At 30.6% G+C, this 24,812-nt stretch overlaps 1 protein-coding gene across 7 annotated transcripts in view; it reads left to right on the forward strand.

Annotated features, from left to right (window-relative positions):
* Positions 1-1,978: 1,978 nt before the first annotated feature.
* The window catches only part of LOC148611270 (zinc finger E-box-binding homeobox protein zag-1-like), a 35,339-nt gene continuing 12,505 nt past the window's right edge, over positions 1,979-24,812 (forward strand). For 2 of the 7 annotated variants that reach the window (XM_088591659.1, XM_088591660.1), the window contains exons 1-2: positions 1,979-2,122; positions 23,800-23,916. In XM_088591659.1, the coding sequence (XP_088447785.1) occupies positions 2,014-2,122; positions 23,800-23,916 (226 nt within the window). In that variant the 5' untranslated portion in view covers positions 1,979-2,013. The other 5 variants (XM_088591662.1, XM_088591664.1, XM_088591665.1 and 2 more) reach the window with 5 other exon arrangements.

A 24,812-nucleotide genomic window follows, 5' to 3' on the forward strand; every position in this document is an offset into this window, starting at 1 on the left:
TGAAAATCAGGGGTTAATGAGTGATATTTCTTTACTCGGACAATAGAAGCTTTTCTTTTTACTTTATCCTGAACATAAGGCCTATGGCATAACTACCGATCTATATTTCAGGCCTGCACTCTCTTAATTTCTTTTTTGTTTTGTTTCGTTTGAAAATAAGTTTTAAGAGGGTGCCTGGTTGTTAATAGGTAATCTTCCCCATGCTTATTTTTTTTTTCAACAGACAACATACAAGTTAACAAGCTCTTAAAACTAAAGAATACGTATGTATTATACCATAGGTGGGTCCAAGCGGGGTGCCCCGGGGGTTGGACCCCTTGTGCTCGAAAATTGAGTGGTTGAACAAATTGAAAAATAGAGTGCCCAGCTCGGAATTATTTAAACCTTTCTGAATTGGCCTCTGAAAAAAATTGACCAGGCGTACATTTTCTTTATAAATATCTGTCACTGGCTTGGGAAAAAAATCTCTTTTTCTATGCAATTTCAAATTTTATTTATTTACAACGAGTAGTCAATAATAAAAGTTTTCATTTCAAAATTATTATTCACTTGTCCTTCAATCATGGAATACTGTAGTATTTTCTCCGGACCATAATGTTGACGAATGAAATGATAATAAAATTAAAAAAAAAAACAACAATAACCCATCTGACATCAATCTTGATTGTGGGATTTCTCTTTATTTCACTTTCAAATGTTCAAATGCAGTAGTTTTGTTGTAGACATGTAGATGTTTTCCCTTTTATTGATGGGTTTTTATTATATTTTCTTTTATTATTTTTATGAAATTATCTTTTACAATCGTTATTATTATTATTATTATTATTATTATTATTATTATTATTATTATTAATTTTGTTATTATTATTGTTGTCTTGAAAATAAGTAGGGTTGCTTTTATTGCATCAGATCAATCATCAGTACTTCTTTGAAGAAAACTCCTGTTTATTTTTACTTATACACACAGTAGCGTCCCTTCAAACTTGTACACAGGGTAGAACAATTTCAATTAACGGGCTCACACCATTCCTTTGAACTTTATGACCATGATAATTTCTTTATTACAGGTATAAATAAACAAGGCAATAAAAACTATCACGGGTGCCGTTTTCTAACGCTACCGGCACGCGATCGCCACAGGTGATCAGCACAGGTGTGCAATTGATTGACAGGTAATACGGGTATCTGATTGGCTCATCTATTAGAATGCTGATGCGACAAGGTGAATTTCAAAACATATCATTATAATCGGTCATAATTGTTCGATAATCTCCATCGATCACAAGAGTATTCAAGAATTTTTGTAAGTAAAAATCTAAACTTTTCCAATAAGGAATTTGACTAAAAGGTTGAAAAGCTATTTTCTTTATTTATAATTTATCAAATCTTAAGTCATTTACTATCAGCAACCACTGTGATATTTTTGTTTATTTGAACAATATAAATTTAATAATGATTTTTTTTTCTCAGAACTTTTATTAATTCTTTTTGTGCCAAAATGTATCATCACCGACCTAAATTTAGAGACTTCTATAATAGTGTACTAAACGTCTCCCGTTAATATATTTGATCTTACTGTTTGCAACAAAACACTCGAGTACTATTCCTGAAAATGAAATGTATGCCAATTTATTATGATAATGAACTGTTACTCAGTAAGATGCTTCTAAGAAATCGATTGACAAAAAACTTTTTTTTATATTTTTTTTATTTTAAATTGCTCATAATGTGATTTTTTTAAATGATGTTTAAGTTTTATGTTTTATTTTAACATATTTATCGTTTTATGTAACTTTTTGTAACTGTCAAAGTCTGATAACCGTCATAGTTTCATAGTTTAAGCTCAAGAGTTTTAATGCGTTAGAATTAAATTTTAAGAATGAAGATGCAGTAATTTTATGCATTTTTGTTTCGGTTTTAATCGAAAGATTAATGAATAAGAGCTAAAATGTTGTAAAAGAGTGTCAAATACATAATTTTGACCGGAAACTGTCACTGAACTTATAACGGTACATGCGCAATAATATTTACCAGGTTAGAAGTTGCTCCTCAAATGAAAACATGGCAGATGTGATACACAGGTGCGGAAGACGAAAGCAAACGAACCCCAAGAGAAAAAATGGTAAGTTTGTTTTTGCTCACTCTAATTAAGATTCTTATGTATAGCTTGATTATAAATATGTGATATGAAGCCAAGACAGTGAAGTTAAAGCATGTCTTGCCAGTTTCTTTTACCTTGCTGTACCTGAAAATAAAAGTGATGCTGAGACAGTTTTAATTTAGACGAAACAATTATTTTGGTCATACACACATTGCGTTTAATTGTATAAGAACAACCATACCCCCTGATAATGTAAAATACCCAAATTTATCTCCATAGGTGTGATTTGATAGGTGACATAAATCGACATTTTGTCAGCGTTCAACTTCATCATCATATGATAAAATAATTTTCAATGATGGCGGACCTTACCTCATTTTCCTGGTCGTGTCACTCACTATATTGGCAAAACATAATCAAAGATAAGTTTATTTTAACTGAAAAAGAGAAGTTCAATGCCCCTGAAATGTGTTTCTTGGAATATTTCGAATTTTCTGACGTATCTGAAAATAACAGATGATGCAAAATTGTAATATATTTATGACATTGTTATGAGAGATTATCATTAAGTGGGACACCCACTGAGGTGGGAAAGACAGTATATAAGAATAGCAACTGAATAGCTACTACACATCTTGGGTGTACATATTTTATTATAAGTTACAAATTGGTTACCTAAGTCAGGTGTGAAGTTATCTTAATTTGCTGATTAAATAAATTTAATATTATTTATAATTTATATCGGAGGATAATAGGCAAGGACATAAATACAGCAAGGTTAGGGCTCAATATTTCTTTTTTTTTTGGGGGGGGACTTCATGGGCCATCCTTAAAGTGATTCTCATCATCATAATAAGATGTGTGAGTTAATCTATGCAGGGTTACCAAACAAAGAAAATCCATAAAGGAAGACCCTTATGAAGTATTACTCATCACACTTTACAAAGGAAATACTTGATTAAAAAATGAAATGTCAAGCTTTTTTTGAAAAAAAAATCTTTTTTATTTAGTATTTACATGGCATTCTGTTTAGATCTTCCTTGGGAAAAAAGTGACACCAATATTAAAACAAGTATGAACTAAATTAACTCAAGCTCCATTAAATGATATTTTTGTATCTGTGTAAACCTTTTTATTAATGTTATTTTTCCATTGCCTAGAAAGTATTCTCAGTGATGTCAGAACTTACTTTTTTAATTATGATATTCTACTGTGTTTCGAATATTGGTTGAAAAACAGGATGGGAAAATGTAGTTTGAAGTTACCTGAATATTTTTACAGCATCAGCTGCATCTGTATTCCATAATTAGGAAGGACATCTGTCTCATCACAAATACAATTACAGCAAGTGATTTCAATTTAATTTAATTATAGGTAATTCAGTCAACAAATTCTGGTCCAGGTGTAGGATGAAATTATTTATATCCCTGGAGGTCATTTTTGAACTTAGGGTGTTCCATAATTACATTGTGCCATGATTTCAGAATTAGTTAATGGGCACCAATTTTTAGTGGACATTGGCACTAAATTCAATGAAGTTGAAAATAGACTCATCTTCATTTAATGATGCCATAAGAACTAATTTTTATTTCAATTTGGTATTGTTGAGCGGTTTCTATATTGAGAAGGAAAGAGTTAATATAAACAATTTTAAGAATCGTTAAAAAATAATGTACAACACAATCTAAAATAAATATGTAATGCTTTGGTATTAAGTTCTTCATGTATTGTTCTATAAGGAAGAAAGTATCTTATCATTGGAGGTATTGTTTATATAGCTTTTCCTATTTCAAAGTGAGGCATGATAAATTAGGAAAATTTCCTGAGATCAATATTAGTTTATTCTACACACTTAATGTACAATAAAAATCAATTAATCACTGACACTTTAAGATGGATATGATCCTGAGCAACTTCACTTCCAATTTCTGCTCTTATTTTTTTCAGAATCATCTCTATGTCATTTGATAGTGGAAAATGAACTTGTGAAAATAAAGCATTTGATATTACTTATATATAAAGAAAGTTTGGTTATGGAATTGATTTTAATGAGATCAATTGTAAAGCATCCACTTGTAATAGTTTTGCATCTAAAAGATCTTTATAGGTGTAAAGAATAATTGAAATATTTACTTTTAGACATTTATTGCATTTGGAATAAAATTTCCACAAAAAATTTTAGAAATCTCCAGGATCTTGCTTTAATTCTGTGATTCTACTGGATAAATTTTCCTTTTTAATTAGTTAAAAAAATTGGCATTCTAAAACTGAAAACTGTAGTTTCTATACCAATTCAAGTACTGTCATTAACGTTAGGGTGTTTTTTATACATGTAATGTGACCAGAGAGTATTTGAGTTATCCTATGCACCTTTTTATTTTAATACAGTGACTTGGCATTATGATTTTTAGATAATTGACATTTAGAAACTTTGATTAATGTTCAAATTTTTATGGCTTTACAAGGCTAGAAATAAATATGTTTTTGGCCTTAGAATTCTAACGTTGACCTTAATTAACATGAGCATTGTGTATGCTCTGTATGCTTGTTCAATTCAGTTTTTAATTTATGATTGTACCATAAGATTTATATTTGTTCAAATTAAGGGTTTGAGGATTAACGTTTCAAGGAATACTAATGCATAGCAACTTTTCATTGTTTCGTTGCCATTGTTTGTTTCATTGACATTTGTTCCTAAGATTTTGAACAGATGAAGCATTGAAATGAAAATGTCCACTTCAAATTGACAATAAAATTTACATGTTGGCTCAATTATATTTGAAGCAATCATTTCTAAGTTTTCCATGGTTAGGACAAAGACACAAAAAGATTTGTGAATATCCCTGTTAAAGTGAGCTTCATCTGACATTTTCTCAAGTTTTTAACCTCATTTGATGTCTAAGTAAGGGTGTTTATAAAACAGAAATAAATCCTTTGTAATGTAAATAATGATGTTTAAGATTATAAATCGGGATCAAGTATACTACAGGACACGCGCCTGGATTATCATCAGGTAAATTACATACAAACTAATCACACCTGAACAGACATGGACACAGGGTCTTTAACGTTCCTGTCACTCAAAACACCCAATAATTTACACCTCAAATGAACAACCGAAGCGCTTTATCATTTTATAACAGAATTTCTTGACAAATTAATTAGTGGTTATAACAGCTAAGGCCAGATTTTCCATTTAAGGATTTTTATGAAATCTGTAGGTTTTATTGCTTCTGTGGTAGCTTTTCTGTAGATAGAATATTTGTTTCTTTTTTAACTTTTTGCACCTGGCTACTCTAAGAAACATGATAACGTTGAAAGAAATTACTTGACTGAAGAAGTACTGAATATTTATTAAGACATTAAAAAACTGGATGAAAATTTAAGATATTAGTGTAACTGGGACATTTGCACATTGTAGATACATATATTGGCAATTAAACTGAATTTACTTGCAACATTTTGGGAGATAGTTGGCCACCCTGTCCAACTCCCTGATAATTTTTTAAACAAGAGGATGTTTAGTTCTATAATTGTGATGCTTAATAGGGTATTTACAATTTATAAAGGCTACAATGAAATATTATAGAGTTATTGCATGAATACTGGGGAATATAAGCCTTTTATTGTGTGGCAATATAATTTAGTCTTGTTTAAAATGAACTTTTGCCATGGATAGCGTCACAAATTTCAAATGTTTGCATTAGTACAATATGGAAGTTAATTGCACACTGACGTTGCATTGCTTTCTATGTGGAAATTATATTACTGTAAACAAGTCTTACTTCATTTCAGGATAAAACAAAACATTTTGTAAATCCTGCTTAATACCATAAGGTATAAAGATTCCAATTTAATCAAAATTACTTATTTATTTTCAAATTTAAATCATTGTTTGAATTTTCAAATTGATTTGAACCTACATAAATTGTAAAATAATTGAGCAACCTTTGATTTTGTATTTAAAGAATTATTTGATTGTCATTTGAATATATACAGTCAATATTTATACATACTATTTATCACTTGTTTTGCAAAAAAATTAATTTCTTATTTAAAGACTTGTTAGAGAGCCATATATTTTATGATAACAAAATAATTGCATTCTATAACAATTTAAATTTATTCTTTCAAAAGTTCATTTGAATTCCAAATATGGGATAAAATGTGACAGTTATTTTTTGCCCAGATTTATTGTAATTTTAATATGACAAGAAATAATATTACAGGAGTTTAATGAAGTTTTATGACAGTATTTAGTGTTGTTAGTGTTATATTGATCAGATTATAGCGCTCAAACACCAGGTAAATTGTTAACTATTACCTGAAATGACAACAGCTTTATGCTTGTATTGTATTTCCATTCCAATAGAATCTTGTGTTTGATTGGGCGGTTGCTCAAAAAGACAGGTGTTTCATTGGTTTACCTGTTAAAGGGGTAGAATTGCTATTAATGGTAGTACAATAGTACAATAGTAAAAGTGTTACTTCTTGTAGGAAAAGGAGAAATAACACATTAGTAAAAAGTTGAATTAAGCATTTTTTTCTTCAAATTCATTAATTAAATTTCATTGCTTATAAACTAATTATTGTTTCCCTTGCTCATATACTGTCATATTTTTAAAAACAGTTAAATAAAAAATCTATGGTACTTTTTTTATCATTCAGAACATGTTAGTCTTCCAAACTTAATTTGAAGATTGGCTTAGTCTTAACACATCATGGTTAAATGTTTATCGCCATGATTTTGATGATAATTTAAAAATTGATGGATTAAGAATGTATAACATTAAATCAGTTCATTATTTGAAAAAAAAAAATCTATGGCAAACAGCTTGGATTACAAATGTTTCCAACTTTATATGCTGTTGTCTATTTTTTGTTTAAATTTTACCATTTGCATCAAGAAGTTTTGCTTTAAGTTGGTATGGTATATGGTCACAAAAGTTTTCTTATAAACAAAAATCTAATCAGACATATTCTTGGTGTCTATGGTGTCTCCAGTAAAATATAAAACCGGATAATTTTTGCTGCATCACTGCTCATTATTTACATTTTAAGTTGGAAAAGCCTAAAAACCAGTTCATCTGTGCATTTTGTTACCTGTCATCCCTTTGCTATTTTAGTTTTTCCACTTTTTACCTATGGCATGTGAATTGTGTAATTCTGAAAAATTCAGCCTGTCAGCCTTTTTCTGCAAGTGACAACAAACATGGGTTAACAAAAGCAGAATACAATTGAGAAAAACCCAGCTTACTAAACAATAACATGAGAGTAATTTGCTCAACATCATATATGGCAATAAAGCGATATCAGTACCTGTAATTAACTTAATTCTGATATGAAAAACTTGATCAAATTAAATATTATGAACAATAACAATGTCAAAGAAAGGTAACATTGTGTGATTATTGTACCTCTGGGAACCAGTCTGGAGTTCATCATTAGTTGTATTGTAGAAGAATCCAGGTAATTTCTGTAAGTGATCATGGATAATGAGACACGTGAGATTTTCCTGAAAATGGCATGCTCAGGTGTAATTATTGTAAAATGACAAAAACAGGAAATTATTGAAATTGTTCAGGCCATGATATTGTTTCCTTTCCTTTTATATATTTATCACCTAGTGAGCTGAGCAAATACCATGTTTGTTCAAATAAATAAGACTTCGTTTAGAATTAGAAATTTAAAGGGAAATACACTAAAAAAAAATCATTGTAGGTGTAGACAGTTTCATTGTTGAAGTGTCTTGATTAAAAAATTAATATCAAATACATGTAGAAGCCATGGCTTTTGGCAAAAGTGCTGTTGTTGAGGGCTTTTTCACCATCTCAATACATATAAAAAGCTATTGCTTTAGACAAAGATGCTGTAGTTGAGCACTTTTCTGATTTCAATACATGTTGTACTTACAGATGCCATGACTTCAGACAAAAAGTTGTTGTGGGGGCTTTCCCCTTTTCAAGACCTATATAAGCAATTACTTTAGACAAAGACACTGAGTTGAGCACTTGTTCCTTTTCAATACATGTAGAAGCTATTGCTGCTGATGGAAATGCTGTTTTTTATAAGTACTTTTACCCCTTTCTATACCTCTGTAAACCATTGCTTCAGAAAGAAATGTTGCAGACTATTTACTAGGATATTTATGTCATTGGTAAGGATGATCATGTAATGTAATGTACTTCCCATCCATCTCAATATACTTTCCGTACATTTTAATGACAGGTAGAAAATGATTGCCTCGGAAATCCATATAATTTGTTAATTACATTTCTCAATTAAAGGTATTTCTCAGGTGACACTTGTCAAAGGCAGTTGCTGGACCAATTCCATCTGCTGTCGTATATCCATAGATTGAAGCAGGTTTTAATTTCAGTAAGAATACCGCTACCTGCTGACTAACACGGCAGAATTCTTTCATCTTGCCCATACTCGGTACTAATTCATCATTGATATTGAAATTGTATTGTTTCTGAAGCTAATTCAATTATTACATGGAAAATATATTGAAATTGAAATGACTGGTGCAGGTGCTTCTGAAAATAAAATTTCGATATATAATCTAGTAAAAATAAGATGGTGGCTTGATAGTGATGTGAAATGGTTTTGGTTCTTTAGACAATTTGCTTTTAAGAATATTTTCTTTTTTAAGTCACTTTTGAATGTGAAAATTTCAATTAGATAAACTTCAGAATGAATGGTATTAAGTTCTGCTATAGATAAGGCCACTGACTTTTATTTGATACAATTTTGATCCTTAAAAAAAGTCAATGAGCTTTGACAGTAATAAAGATAGAAATCTTGTGAAAAGTTTCTTAATGAAATTTGTTTGTCTGAATCAGTAATAAATTTTTGCTATTTGAAGCATTACTGTATAGTGGGAAAGTTTCATGGGTGCCAAATTATGCAATTTGTTTTATGAATAAGGGTGTCAAAATTTTCATGGTCTTCATTGTTGGCTTCTTCTGATTTAATGGAATGGAAGTTATATGTAAAATATCTGACTTAAATTTGACAAGCTGTTGTTTTGTGATTTCCCAAACATCGCCAATATATCTAAAATTACTATTTGTGAAAATTTCCCTCTATTGGGTATTATGACTAAAGCAGATTATATGAAAAATTATACTGTGAATAAAAATCGTTTCAACCCAGTCTAGGACTATTCTAGATCTACAGCTCCAAAGTTCCATCCAATTTCAATCAAAGGTCCTTTTTTTTAGTATCAGTGTATATGATGAAAGGTCTTTTAGTTTGTAAAAGTTATCTTTCAAGAAAAGATAGGCTCAGTGTCCAGAACCCTCTTTAATTTGATCCCCTGTGGCTTGTTTCTGCATTTAGGACTATCTCTTATTTGTATTACTGTTTCTGTGTAGGATCCTTTTGATTAGAAACCCCTGTGGCCTAAATATGACAGTTAAATCTGATATCTAGCTGAGATTCAACCGGACTAATTTGGCAGTTAGTCATTTTATAAGCTTTATTGTTTCACCCCTTACTAATGGACCTTGTCTTGACTGCTGCCTTCAATTGGGATGAACCACAAATTGGGATAAAATTGTCTTAATAGAAATCAAAATTTTAATCAATTTTTTATGCCTACAATGCTTATTACAATGACTATGATCCCATATAAAATGTTTACATTATAAAAAATACATTTTAGAAACTGTTTGCATTCATGTTGCCATGGCAATTTTCTGTCACTTTTGTCTCCTAGGGAAAGAGTAATCTTAAGAACAAATATAAATGTTCTTTTTGTTTGCTTTAGGTATCTTTTGTCAGGAAGCTGCAGAAAATTTGTAGTACAAATAATGTAATAGTAAGGTGTTTAGAAGTTAAGGACTCTATATATCTAGCTAAACATTATTCAATTATCATTAGGTACTTGTAAATGTTGCTTTTTTAATATCGTAAATCTTGATTACTGTGTGATAGAAAGTACTTTTTTAGTATGGTAAAATCTGTCTTGACCAAATCCTTTTTGGACCGTAAAATTTGTTAAGTTTATACAAGTGTTTGGTATGTTCAGGTGAAAAAAATAGAATTACACGGACACATCAAAGAATTCAAAAAAGGTCTGTTTTAGACAGTTTTTTCTGGTTAATATATATGTATATATATATAGTGTCATCATTAACCAAAACACTTTTTTGTAAGTTGTTTATAACATTAAAACTTCCTAGCTGAGATATTTCATGGGCTCTCAATATCTTTAAATAAAACTTTTTTACATTGTTTGCCATATTAGTTTCTTTGTCACAACATTTATTCCAATCTTTGTTGGTCTGGAAATTAGAGAAGTTGGGAGCTGTCAGTTTGTGTGTTTATATTATTTGAAGGAATCCCTTTGGATTAAATGAAAGCTGTTCAGAAAGTGTGCACTTAAATTGATCTTGTGTGTCCTCGTATAATGTCCTAACAAAGGATTGGAATCTGTGATGTCCTGTTAAGGGAAAGATCATATTAGATATTATAATGCATGACTCAACCTTATTAACCAGAGGACTGAACTGATTAAGACTATAATTGGAAATGAGTTCCTAAAATATGATTGAGTATTTTAAAGGATTCCTATGGAAAAAAAAATTTCCATTACCAATGAAGGAAGAGTGTGTCTAAACATATACATATTTATATGATATCCAATAAAACATAAAACATGTCTTTGTCTTCAAGATATTTGTTCAGTTATTTATGCATGAAAATGTCATCAAGGCTGTGTGAGATTCAGGCCTAGCACACCCTTTTGTTGAAAAAAAATATGGTTGAAATGAAAGAAAATCAATGAGGCATGATTGTGTGCACCCTCTCCTTCAATTTCTGTACCCACCCTTGGTCATATGGTAAGTGCCCAGCCTTTTATTGTCTCATGTTAAATGATCTACTATTTAGATACAGGTTGCTCAAATAGAGGGAAGCAACTTTAATGTATATAGACTCTACTTCTTAATTAAGCATTGTGCAGCAGATAGTAACTGGTAATTTAAATGAATTGAACAAAATAAATTTGGCATTATATATTTTCTATCTTAAAAATGCAAAACACTTTTGGTTCTTTAACAATGTTCTTTAGCAGGTGGCTGCTTCTTCTGTACTCTTATTGTTAAACTATACCTATTTAGCAAAGAATCTCTAACCACCAACCTATTGTAGCCCATTACCTGGTAGTCTTACAGACCTAATGCTATCTGTCGATCAGGAAATGGTCTGTCATTAGTGTGAATGTTCCATTATGCAATAGTATGCTAATGTTATGAAACAGAATCTGTTGTGTTTTTCCCCAGACTTTAAGATCAAAGATAACAATCAATTGTAAACACACAGTAGGTACGAACAGTATTTGGTACTTTATAATTACTTTGTTACCAGTTCTGTAGATCCTTATAGACAGGCACCAAATACTTTAAGTCAGACTTCATTTAAAAAAAAAAAACAATATTACTTTTCAATAGATTGTTCAGGCATCTAGCTCATCCTTGAAAAACTAAGCTAAGTAAAATGGGAATTAAATTTTTTTTTTCTGAAATAGTTAACTGAATGGTCATTTTATTTGTTTAATTTTGCCCTGTGTATTTCCTGTAGTTTCTGTTTAACAGGCCTGTATTGTTTTGAAGTTGAATTTCGTTTCTCCGTGTACATTAAAGTTTTGTATCTGATCTCTTAGAAATAAACTAATTGTTAAATATTTTACTCGTTTATTTTATCAAAGTTTGAATACCAAGTCACCACTAAAAGGTTTCTTTGTTTCATAAACTTTGAAAAGTTTCCTGTCCCCCTTGGTGCACCTCTTTATTTTACCTATCTAGATTTAGTTACCTACTAGGTGTGCTGCAGTTGCCATAGGAACTGAATAAGAAGAAGGATATTTTGTTGACATAACCTGATACTCTATAGGTAGTTTCTGAAGTAGTGATGCAAATTTGTCAGTGTACTTGGAATCCAGTCTAAGAATTTTGGAAAATTTTGAAATTCAGGATAAACGTTCAAGATGATGACAAGACTGAGAAAGAAGAAATTAGGTAAGGTATTTGATGGAAGTAATCAGGTATCTCAGTCAGGCAAGGTGTTCCAAAATGTCTGCTCAAAGTCATTGCTGGCTTATTTTGCTATCTTTGCTGTTAATGTTTATGGTGAATGCATCAGAATTTGAATGTGATTATCATAGAAAATATCTAGAAATGGATTTAAATTTAAAGAATTTTTTCAGGTATCATCTATCGGGTCAAGGTGTGGATCAGGAGATGATTCAAGATGTCTGGAGTTATGATTAACTTCTCTACATCATTATTATAATGTATGTGGTTTAAATCTATATCAGTTCATTGTTATGATAGATTTGGTATCGGTTTACATTGTTTTAACCACCAGAGCCGATTTCGTTAATTACATGATTCACCTTTGCACAGGTATGCTGCATGTTACCAGGTACGGCACCTTGTCGGCCAGATATAGGGGTCAGGACAGGTATCAGAACATGTAATGAGATAATCAGGATAGTTTTACATTGTTTTATGCCCAGAACTCATTTTGAAAATGATTCACCTTGAACAGGTAGAAGTATAACAGGTGCTCCAACACCAGTTTTACCTCTCAGTAAGTAGGCCATGTCTGATCCTGTGTAAGAGATAGTCATCTTTTGAGGTGAGTTGTTTCCTCTGAATGGAGAGTTTTAAATATTTTGATTCAGGGTGTTTCATTATTGTTCATGGTATTTGGTAGGTCTGCAGTTAGTGGTCTTTGTATTTATGATCTTTCCAATCTACACTGAAGTTTTACGCAATCCTGCACAAGTCTCAAAAGCAATTAAATTTCAACCTATGTATACAGACAATCTTTCTAATCTGGCAAATTTCTAGATTCAAAATGTGTCACACTAAGAAGACTCCACTGTAATATAGCAGTTATCTTTTTTGCAATGAACATGTTCAGCTGTTATTGATATTTTCTTACTTATTAGAAGTAAGTATAGATATGTAACATCCTTGAAGTTAGAATATTGCACTATTTTTTTTTTCAAAATAAAAGTAAACTGTGTAATTCCTAAACAGAACTAATAAACTATGGATTTGTTTGTCAGGGTTGAAGGAATTATTTTCCATTATCACTAATTAGTATAGGAACTACCCTACAGATGGATAATTTGTAAACTAGTAACCTCAGGAGACATGTAACATTTACCTGACTCAGTGAACTTCTATTAAAGCTTGTCCAGGTGTGACGATAAGCTTTGTGGTGAAATTAAAGAACACCCGAAGGGAGTACCAGAGCTGTATGCTGCATATCCATTACAATGCTGAGCAATAATGGCGTATGGCTACAAATTTATGTTTTTGTCACCTGAACAAATGCTACCATGATGTTCAGGAGATCTAGCCACCGATATTTCCATGTTATTATTTCTTTAAAGAGATCGTTTAATTGATAAAAAAAGATTATATGCTTCATCAAGAGTGAAATTTGTTTCAGCCTCATTGACAATAAAAAGAAATGTCATGGAAATCTGTCATGGAATTTTTTATTCATATTTTATTGCCAGTTGGCTTTAACGTGGTTTAAATTCATTAGCGTTTATGGTTGTGCTGTTTTGCCATTTACAATTTCTGTGAGGTGGGAGATAGTAGTACAAAGGATTCTGTCACCTAGGAATATTAAGTGATCAACAACTTCATAATTTCATTATTTTGTTTCTCTTTAGGTAAAGAAATTCAAATGTCAAATTATAATGAAATTTGTTAATTTATCATTATTTTTTCGATAAATTATGAAAAAGGATATTTCTGTTACATTTGGGAATGAATATTTAAGAAATGTGCTTTTTAGATTTTTTTTTAAGTGACTTAATTGGAAAATTGACTTATTTAATATTTTTAAGTAGTTTAGAATTGAACTAGTTCCATTTACAAAGGAATCATTATCAGTTTTTTAAAGTAAAAATAGAACAACATAATAAAAAAGGAAAATAGTTTATTAGTTGTTATGCATATATATTAGATTGATATTTGTCTTAGGCTTAGTATAAGGGGATAGAGCGAGGACAGGTTGGCCCAGAGTCAAAATAATTGGTCCTAATAGGGTGACATCTGCAGACTGTTGGCACAATGAAGATCTGGCTCAGCATGTCCGACTAGTACAGGGTCTGTTTGATTTGTCAATTGTCCTTGACCTGAAATGTATAAAATATCTGCAATAGGACATTAAACTGTAATCAATCAATCTATCAATCAACTTGCCATTTAGAAAATTGGAATGTGTAGGATTTTTTATTCTCCTCCCTCATAGATGTATTTTGATATAAAATCACCCTTTTGTGTCCATTGTTTTGCAGGCTTTTGAACTATAGGTGAAGAGGGTCTGTTGTATGAATATACATTTGTGTAACTGAATTTAGTCGTTGGTGCTGTGTGATTTTTTTTCAATTACTTTACCCTTATACAAGTTGCATTTTTCATTCAGATATTTATATCAGATATATTCTATAAAATCTATGAATTATTTTAGCAGAAAATCAATATTTTGTATGAGTTATGCGAAGAAAAACATAAAATCAGATTGCAGTATAAATCAAGACACTCATTCCTTTCAAAGCTGTTTCTTTTAGCTATTACTACAACCTATGTCTCGAAGACATGATTTCTGTGAAAGAATTTTTTTTTTTAAATTAACATTATTTATATTATTCTTTATGTTTTCATTATTATATATATTTAGGCATTATTACATAGAATTATTTTTATTATTATGTATTTATTTCAACTATTGGTTTCTGAGTTAAGGTAAAAATTTATCTCATAAAAAAAGCCAGCAGCTTAATCAATCCTATAATTGGTTTAAAACCATTAGATTTTGGTTTTAACTTTGAAAATTTGTATCAAGCTTTAAACTGTTTATAAAATTACAAAAAAAACTCTACAAAGCCAAACCTGAGTCCATCAAAGTGTGCCTTTTTCTGTCTGACAATAACACAATAGAAATCTTTTTACAACTGATCATTAAAATCATTAAAACATTTAGACGCCCATATTGATGTTCTTTAGCCAGGAGGTATGAAAATCTTAATCAAAATACATTTGTAAGGTTTTCTCAGATTGTAACTGTTCTTTTGAAATGTTTTTTATGCCATGTGTCGTGGCTTTGAATTGTAGGACTTGAAACCTAGAATTACCCCACTTCAGGGGAATTAAAAGCATGCGCCAATATCTAATGCAGCTATATTCAAGGTAGAAATTAATTCATCCTAAGACACTAAATCATTCCTTAAACTATTGGGGAAGTTTTTCACAAGACAAACAAAGAAAGCTGTTTTGTCACCTTTATAATTCACCGGACCCTGTTTTTTCTCCGGCCATTGTTAGAAATGCTAATGAAGCACTTGAGCTCTCAGATCCAGGTTTCCGTTATTGTATTAGTGGGAATTGACGGAAAACAACTTGGCTCGAGGAAATCATTAAAGATGTGAATTTTTTATGAAACATACTTGAATTTTCAAATTACAGTCTTATCCTGGACAGGTGAGGGAAAGAAAATTTGGCCTGAAGGTCTTGTACATTGGCATCAAGTCATCAACTCTATTGTCAAGCCTTGCCAGGAATTAATTGAATTTATATCATAAAACTTGGCTTGCTTTGGTAATTTGTTTAGACCCTTGTGATGAGTTGCTTCATTGTTGGCATCAATCGGTTATCCCTAAACAAATTAAATTGAAAAATTATACTCACAATGGGGGTAAGGGCAGGTGACCCTTTTGTAACTTGCAAAACTGGATGATAATTATTTACTATTACTAACATTTGCTTATACCCCCTGTCAGTAAGTCTGTATAGTAAGCAAGGTAGTGACACTAAGCCTAAACAAACAAGCTTTGATTTAGTATTACAGAGCGGTAGGGGGAATACGTGTAAGGTGACCCTCTATAATTTATAAATGTGACACAATAAAAAACTGACTGTGGACTGAAGAGCAACTTGAATGGCTTAGAAGGGAAAAACAGAAGTGAAAGAAATAATCAAATATGAAGGTCTATGGTTTTCTAGCATCTTCCTATATCATTTGAAGTGTTGTTAAAGGTTGGCTGTGTGAATGGTGTGATATTTCAGCCTTTTTTTATTTATACTTGTATTAATTGGTGCAACAAATGTATATTTATAGTCAAATGACATAAGTATATTCAACAGCAACAGAATATATTACATGAATAATATGGCAGCATTTGGAATAATTTTTGTGTGTATGATAGAATCTGTTGTGGACATTTATTTTTATTAACATGTGCTAACCTTTACTCAGTCATAAAACTGACCTTATTATATTAATAACATCAAAGACAAATTTTGATTTATAATTAAAGTTGATGCTACAAATAAGTAATCTTTGGGTGGGTTTGATGCTGATCAAGTCCAGTTATGTTTGATCATTTTAGCAGGTGTATTAATTATTATAATAGTCCTGCTGCCTATTTATAATCACTTAGAACAAGTATGGAAAACTGACAGATGTGGACTCTGTGGGCTGTCTTTTCTTCTTTCCTGGGAACTAAATAAAGACAAAAATCTTCCTTTTAAGTTAGTAATGAAATTAGTATCCAATTTAGGTAACAATACATTTAAGTGCATGTTATGGTGTAGGCTACCATATAGAGACAAAAATTATGAATTAACCACAAAAATGAAATTAATATCCACTTAATGTAGCAAAATATATTTAAGGAATTTGCACCAAATAATATGATCAAACAGCATCCATACAACTTGTTCATGACATGGAAGTAAGTTGTTTGACATTAATTTAAGGATAAAAAGTAGAAGAAAATTATCTCCTGACTGTCGCTGTTAGGGGGTATTTAATCAAGTGATACAAATTAAAACGATGAGGAAAAAAACGAATTTGAAGAAATGCAAATTTAGTAAACTTTCTATCTACTGCATTTGTGGAGTGGTATTCTATCTACTGCATTTGTGGAGTGGTAATTTAAAATTTATGATACAATTTAAAACTATGAAAAAATCAAAATTGAAGGAAAAATCCAAATCAGAAAAATTGTAAGACAAATTATGGTCTGAATGAAATCAGCTGTTAAATACACTTTTAATCAGCAATAAATGCACTTTATGCAAAAAAGACATACACTATACCAAATTAGGACAAAATATTATAGATTAAGCTCTGTAATAAGTATCCACTTAAGAGAATGTCTCCCTATGATACATTTTACTGCATACTTTAGAGAGATAGGAGTATCATAGGTATATTTAGTCCAATTACTTTACATATTATATTCATTTCTGTATTGATCCTTTCTCAGAGTTATTTCATCTGAAATGACAATAAAAATAACTAATGGCCACTGGATCCAATACTATTTTAACAGTCTGGAATCTCCATTGGTGCTTTTACTTGTGGTGAAAAATTATGAGTACTGCAGATAAAAGCGCCTATTGTTTTAAATGTATATAATCAGCCAGTTTCTATTTCTATCTTAAACTAAGTATTGGTAGAAAAATATTTGTAGCATTAAAATGGAAGCACATATCTGCATAATTTGATCATTCAATTTTTAAATAAGATAGACAAAATGTCCAGTTTTTACAGGTATTCTAAAATTGATATGATCTTTTGTAATTTAAAAAAAAATTGGAAATTAAAACCCTACAAGAGGAAGATTAAATGTATGCCAAGGTGGAAAAGATCTTTGAACTACTGGTACTTTCAATTACTGACTCGCCAAATTTCCTTGTAGACTTTTAGGAAATCAGCTGCATGTATTGTTTGATTTTTTTCGCATTTTTTAAGCATTTAAAACACAATAGTAGAATTCTTAGAATAATGATGATTTAAGTAAATCTGTAGGATTTTTTTGTCCAGGAATCACGAAGCTATAACACCCGACACTGCACCTGATTTAGAAGTAAACACTGAGCTAAAGTAGACACTTGTAATCAGAAGTCATTGAATCTTTTGAAGTCAAAACTTTACTTGATAAATCTAAAAGAGAGCCTTATTGATTATCCTATCCACTCCATCACATCAGCGCCTCTTAATGACGGAAAATTGTTTTCAGTGTTATAGCCCTAATGTTTACTTGTAACTTAGAATGTGTGAAGTCAGCAAATGGAAGTTAGATTTGGTCTTTCTCTCTATTCACTCTTACATTTGTTGATAGCTCTGGTAGCCCTTGGTATTCAGTCCTTATGATGGTTTGATATGATGGTATCACGATTCCATTTTACCGTCTATTGTCATCGTAATCTGTATAATTGCCATGGTTAAAGTGAATCAATATACAATATTTCTGTGGTCAGAAAGGTTCAAGTTTTCAATGGTTCAAAGTTGTGAATTACATTTATTTAAATTGTCTGAGTATGATTGGTTTGCAATAAGTGTAATTGTAGCAGAAAAGTTCTGAAGTTGTAAATTTCACTTCTCAAGAAAAGGGGTATCATCTAAGTCATGGAAACTTATGACTTTTCCAAGGTATCAGGGTTTCCTTTGGCAGTTTTGTAAAATTGTCATTTTTTTCTCATTTTGTAGATGTTAGTTTTAAATATTGTTTTGGAAAAAAAGAAAAATCTTTAAGTATTTGACACTTTTATAGTTGCAAATCTATGAGTTATGAAAGTTGTGTAAATTTTAGCTGAAAAGAGGCTCCTACAAAAGTAATAATCCCCCCTCTAAAAGAGAAGCTTGGTAAACCGATTCCTTTCAATCAGCCTTTTCTTATGTTGGTACAGTTTTGTGATTTGGGAAAATGGTTTAAATTTGTGATTGGAAAATGGTTTAGTTTTGTTGACAACAAATAATTATTCCAAGAAGCATATTCTCTAAAGAGTACTGTTTTGCATGTCTCTTCATTTTACCATGAGCATTGTGCATATTTTGATTTTTTTTCTAGTTAGCATTAATTCATATGTGTGGCATTCTTTCATACAGTTTGTGATTGGCAGGGTAATTTGGATAAAAATCAATTTTTGTGGTAATATGTCTTCTACAGAACAATATCAAGATAAAACTTCCTTTGTTTGTATTTTCTTGGCTCTGTCATAACACTAGAAAGTTAATATGTAGAACTGGAACGATCTAGACAATCAAAATAATGGGTGATCATCTAATAAAATTTCCACGATGATACACATGCCTTATAATGGGCAAAAGCATTCCGCATGAAATTATAAAGCACGATCAATTCTGTAAATGGAATGTTTTATTGGAGGTGATTATACACAGAAATGGAAGTTCTTAAGCATCTAATGTCACGTTACCTAAGTTAAACTAACGGTGAATTACAGGGTAGCGTCAGAAGTTTCATTGGCTGATTGTTTGGCAGGAAGCTTTAAACTGGAAATGGTAGTAAGCTACCATTGCCAACTTAATCATATAAAATATGATAATGGTTATTAAATCTTGATAGACTTCAATATAATTCATGGACAATTCTTTCTAATTTATACCCCATCCATGTTAATTATATGTTGAAAGACATTGATATTTAGTTCTTTCTTTAAATGACAGTTACTGCCTTTAGCAAAACAAAGAGATCTGCTGAAACATTGTTCCATTTGTACTCAATGTCTTGTAAAGATTTATTAAGATTTACTTCCATTATTTTCAAGTGTATATTATATATACTTTACCATATTTTAAATTTATTTAAACAATATGATGATACATGTACTGTTTGACAAAACAGGGCATATAACATAAATATTGTAGAAGTTTTGGTTTTTTGTCTTTTCTCCTATTTCTATAGTTGAATTTAAGATGTGTGTATTTTGTCAGACTTATTCATTCCTTCATTGTGACTAAGCTTGGTCTATTTTTAAAGTGATGTTAGTCACAAGTACTTTCGCTTCAAAAGAAAATAAAATATATAAAGATCTGAATAATCAATTGTTAATACTTGTGCATCAGAAATGGATAAGTGTTTTACTGAAGAAATGGGTACTTAACCTCTAAAGACAGTTGAATAGGTTGGGCTTCGTTGAAATTTCAACAATCACAGAGAACAATCTTGTAGGAAATTTCATGGAAAATACCTATATTGTATTATACAACAATGTAGCACATTGTACAAAATATGACAACATTAGAGTGCATTAAATAGTGCATTTTATCCAGAATATAAATGACACAGGTTTAAGTATATGGTAAGCTATCTTTTACCAATGTATTCAAGAATTGTCAAATTCTACAAAATTAGCAGCTAGGTTAAGTGACATACATCATATGTGCTGATTCTATATATGTATATATTGTGTTTATTTTAGAGGTTTTAAGTTCAAGTACAACAACTGCAATTAAAACTTAATAATCAAGTATATTTCAGTATTTTGTTTCAGTTTTGTTTCACTTGCTTATCAGCTTCTTAGATGTTTCTCTTGAGTTTCTATCAGGGCACTGTTAGTGGTTAACATCCACCAAACCTTAGCCATAGCCTTGCTTTGTTTCTAATGGACATGAATCATTAGCTCAATTGTAAAACAATATATATAGGATAAAATTTACATGTGCATAAACTTAAATGTAAAGCTTGTAATTTGATACTAGGAAAAACTTTGAAGGAAGACAGCACTTCACTATTTGGTAAAGGTTACTTTTTATGGAGGATTTGAGCATGCTTTCACCTGGGGAAGGTTTAGGGTTTTGTAGATAAACATTTGTCCATCAACAAAACCCCAATGCTAGGAAAACCCGAATGAAGGAAGTTTTAAGTAAATTTGTAATACACAAGAGTTTTAGTCATCACAAGCAGATTATAAATGATTATAGGTAGAGGAGAAGGAAATAAAACAAGTCCACTTATTATAAAACAAGTACATGTATTTCATACTAAAGGTACTTTTACACATCTGTCTTATATTAAGTGCTTTCTCCCCTGACATCCTGTTCTATATGTACCTTCCTGTAACAAATCTACCTTGATACCCACACTACTGTTACTCCATTTACTTATTTGACCAGAAGTGACACTCATCCTTTGCACATTCTCTTATTTGTTTCATGACAGGAAAACAGTTAATCTGTTTATTTAACTGTGATTTAGGTGTACACAGTTAGTATTGTAAGTTATTATGTCTTGATTACATTGTAAGTAGGATGTATTTATGATGATAAGCTACTGTCAGGAAAGAGAGAAAATGTAATGACATTTTTGTCATTAACCTTAATACATGTACTTGTAAGTGTACTTGTACATGTAGCTTGTACAAATGAAATGTTTTATAGTGGTTAAATACCATTTTTTACAATTAAATGTGAACTACGGAATATGGAGGTTTTTTTTTTTTTACAATTTCTGTTCCAAAAAAATTAATTCATTGTTTTAGTTCTATTTTAATGCAAATATTATACAATACAGGCTTAAAAAGAAAAAAAAAGGAATATTTACATTTTAATTTTAATAAATTGAGGCATTACATGTACTTCAATAGTACAAACTTATTATCAACAGATTCTTGGTGTACAGAGCAATACAAACATTATTTCTAATCCTGATCTATCAATTCCTTGATTACTGAATGTGTTAAAAGTGATAAGAATATTTAGATAACAGATTATCACCCAATAGTCAGTTCCTGTGGTCAGAAGGCATTTTCTTGTCCATTAGATTGCTTTCATTTTACCGATGCTGTATTTTTATAATTTCTGTTTTGGGGAATACATTTCTCTTTTTTTTCGCTCTTATAGATGAATAAAATTTATATCTGCTAAATTCTGAAGTACCTAGTAACATTTTTACAGGCTGACATTTTCTCTAACATCTCTTGGGAAATTCATTTTCATTCATATTTTATATTAAATAAATGTATTTTTATGGAGTCTGTATAACATTGTAATGATGTGAAATAATCGATGAACGCAGGTAGTTAGAGAAGCATGGTTTGTTAGGTGGTGGAATCAATGCTTGGAATCAATAATGGAAATGATTGGATGAGATTGGTTGAATTGTTTCATAGTTGTTTGTCATTGGCAGGGGTAGATTTATTCTGGGTAGAAATGACAGGTAAAATAACTCCACCTTGATTGTCACCTTTGAGGTCCACCCAAGGATAAGACAAACTCCCTTTCCAAAAATTTAAATTGGTATTAAATATGTAAAATTGTGATAAATTGCCTTATTAGGTTGTATTGATTTTATTGTATAAGTGAATTTCTTGGAAAATTTTCAATACTTTTAAAATACATTTAGAATTATTGATTCAAACTGTCTGCAGATAAAAGTTGAAATGAAAAGCAACTTAAATATATCCCCCTAATGGAGCCCCATTCAACCTGTACAGTAGCTAATGCATTGAACAGCTGCTTTAGAGTAAGAGGGAGGTTGGGTAGAGAATGCTGAGGCAAAATCTGATTGGATGATGGGTGTGGGAGATTAGCTAACCTAAGGAGTTTCACCTGGAAGATCTCATGTGCAAATAATTGCATATTTATTAAGGTAGTTAACTTCATAGCCCAGGTATTTAGTTAGTGGTCATCATATGAGAATCATCATTGTCAATTATATTAGTCACATGAATTTTATTTTTCAAAATGTTGAAGGAATTCTGTGTTGGCATCAGGCATCTAGGTAAGTGTGAAATCTAGGTCAGAAAGTTTGGGAAACTTGATACTTTTGTGAATGTGTGCTACTGTGTGGGGAAAGAGTCTCAGAAGACTTTCATGACTTAGGAATTCAAAAAGTTTCACTGCAGGAATTCATTTTGACAGTTGTATATTTGCCTTAAAATTGGTATGTTGAAGTTAAGTTTGCATTGTATTTGATTTTTGTACATTTATAAGTATGAATTTGTTTTGAGGTGACTTAATATGAAACAGAAACAATTTCTTTGTTTTATCAGTGACAAGGTCATCTGAAACATACATGTAGATATAATTGAATCAATTGTCTGCTATTCATATCTGCTATGGACAATATTTTCTAATGAGTTTATTTTAAAGTTCAAATTTTAAAATTTCTGTCTACCTGAAACATAGTAAGGTATCTATAACCTGAAAGTGTTACAAATCATTGGAAAGGACAAATTACCATTATTCAGTAAAACAGTAATTTTATGTAATTTTGGTGATTATTTTATCATATATCTAAAGATAATTACTAATTCTGCTATTAATTATGAGCAATTTCCACTAACGATTTGATGAGTCAGATGAGGGTATAAATTAAACGAGTCATTTTGTCTACTGATCTGGTGGAAGAGGAAACATTGGCAATAGTAATTTCTTGGTTGAATAGTTATTCATGTTATGGAGAATGAAATACCTTAATTAACTGTATCATATCTAATTACATGTAATTAAAGCATCATTATTACCTATTCTGGTGGCAGTATTCTACAAACATACATGGTCTCAATCTGTAATGAAAGCATAACAGAGAGTAGGGTTAAGGTTGATACATGTCTTTAGAGAGAGTAGGGATCAGGTTGATTTTAGACTTGGGGCCAGTTAGGGGTTAATCAATTTTGTATGATGACCAAAATAAGACAGAAAAAAAATGGTACCTAAAAAAACATGTTATACCAGCAGATGTCAAGATTCTCCTCTTTCCTATGTCTCTTTGAATATTGAGTTTGATTTGATCTTCTCCCTAGGTATTGTAAAGTTGGGTAGAGCAGGTTTATTACTTAACACTGCAAGGAGTCTGTCATATTTTCACAATTGTATTTAATGATGATTTTAAGTATATTTTTGTTTATTTCTAGTTGAAAGTGAGGCTGTGGAACCTGCTCCAAAGATACAGAAAAGTGAAGAGAACCATTCCATCCATGACTGTAACCATGAGAAAGACAACCATGACAGCCAAACAGACCTAAATGATGGTAAACTTTTTTTCTAAATTCTCTTTACTATACATATATGAATTGGTTAGAAATAGAGAGCTGTACAGGTTAAGTTTTCTAAAGAAAAATCCTGATGTCTAGATTGTTTTGGGGTAGCCATGGTAATTGTATGGTTATAGAACAACAGAACACAGATTCCTTAAAAAATGTTTTAAATTCAAGCAAAATTCAGAAATGATACTGGAGTAAAGTTTTATCCTGAATGGCATCACTTTATTCTTAAAATCATATAGAGGTCCTAAAGTGAAACAGTAAATATCATTGGTTTGATTATAATTGGTTCTTATTCATATATATTGTTAACAATACAGACTGAAGATATTTTTGCACAACTTTAAAGACATAATTTAACATAGATATTCTCCTTACTTAGATCTTGTTGACAGATATTTCCCTTTCTATCATAAATGACAAGATATTCAAAATATCTGTAAAAACATGAAGTCTTCAGATCTTCCCCAGAGTTCTGAATGAGAATGATGTTGCACATCAACAATGTGTGTAGTTGTACTACTAGATTTATTGTGGGAATAAATGTAGACCAAAATATAAATGTACATTAAATATTTTTAATATGCTGTTATGGGATTACTGAAAAACAGAATAATAATTACTTCCAATTTTTATATTGTGAGTATAAAAAATTATAATAAATATTCTTTACAGATATGCAGTCTTTGCTGATAAAGAGTAATCTCTCTCCTATGTGTGATTTCTGACAGTCTTTCATCTTAGGCCAAAAAACAAAACAAATAGAGCATGTTGTAAACACTTTCATAAATTCTTTCTAGATTCTGCAAGTTAAGCATATTCCAAGAAATTAGATGTACAGTAAAATCAGGAGGAAAGTTGTTGAATTCAATATAAAATTGCCT

Source organism: Perna viridis, chromosome 7 (genome assembly GCF_037379345.1).
Source record: "Perna viridis isolate PV_CMFRI_1.1 ecotype Kerala chromosome 7, ASM3737934v1, whole genome shotgun sequence".
NCBI classification, from domain to species: Eukaryota; Metazoa; Mollusca; class Bivalvia; order Mytilida; family Mytilidae; genus Perna; species Perna viridis.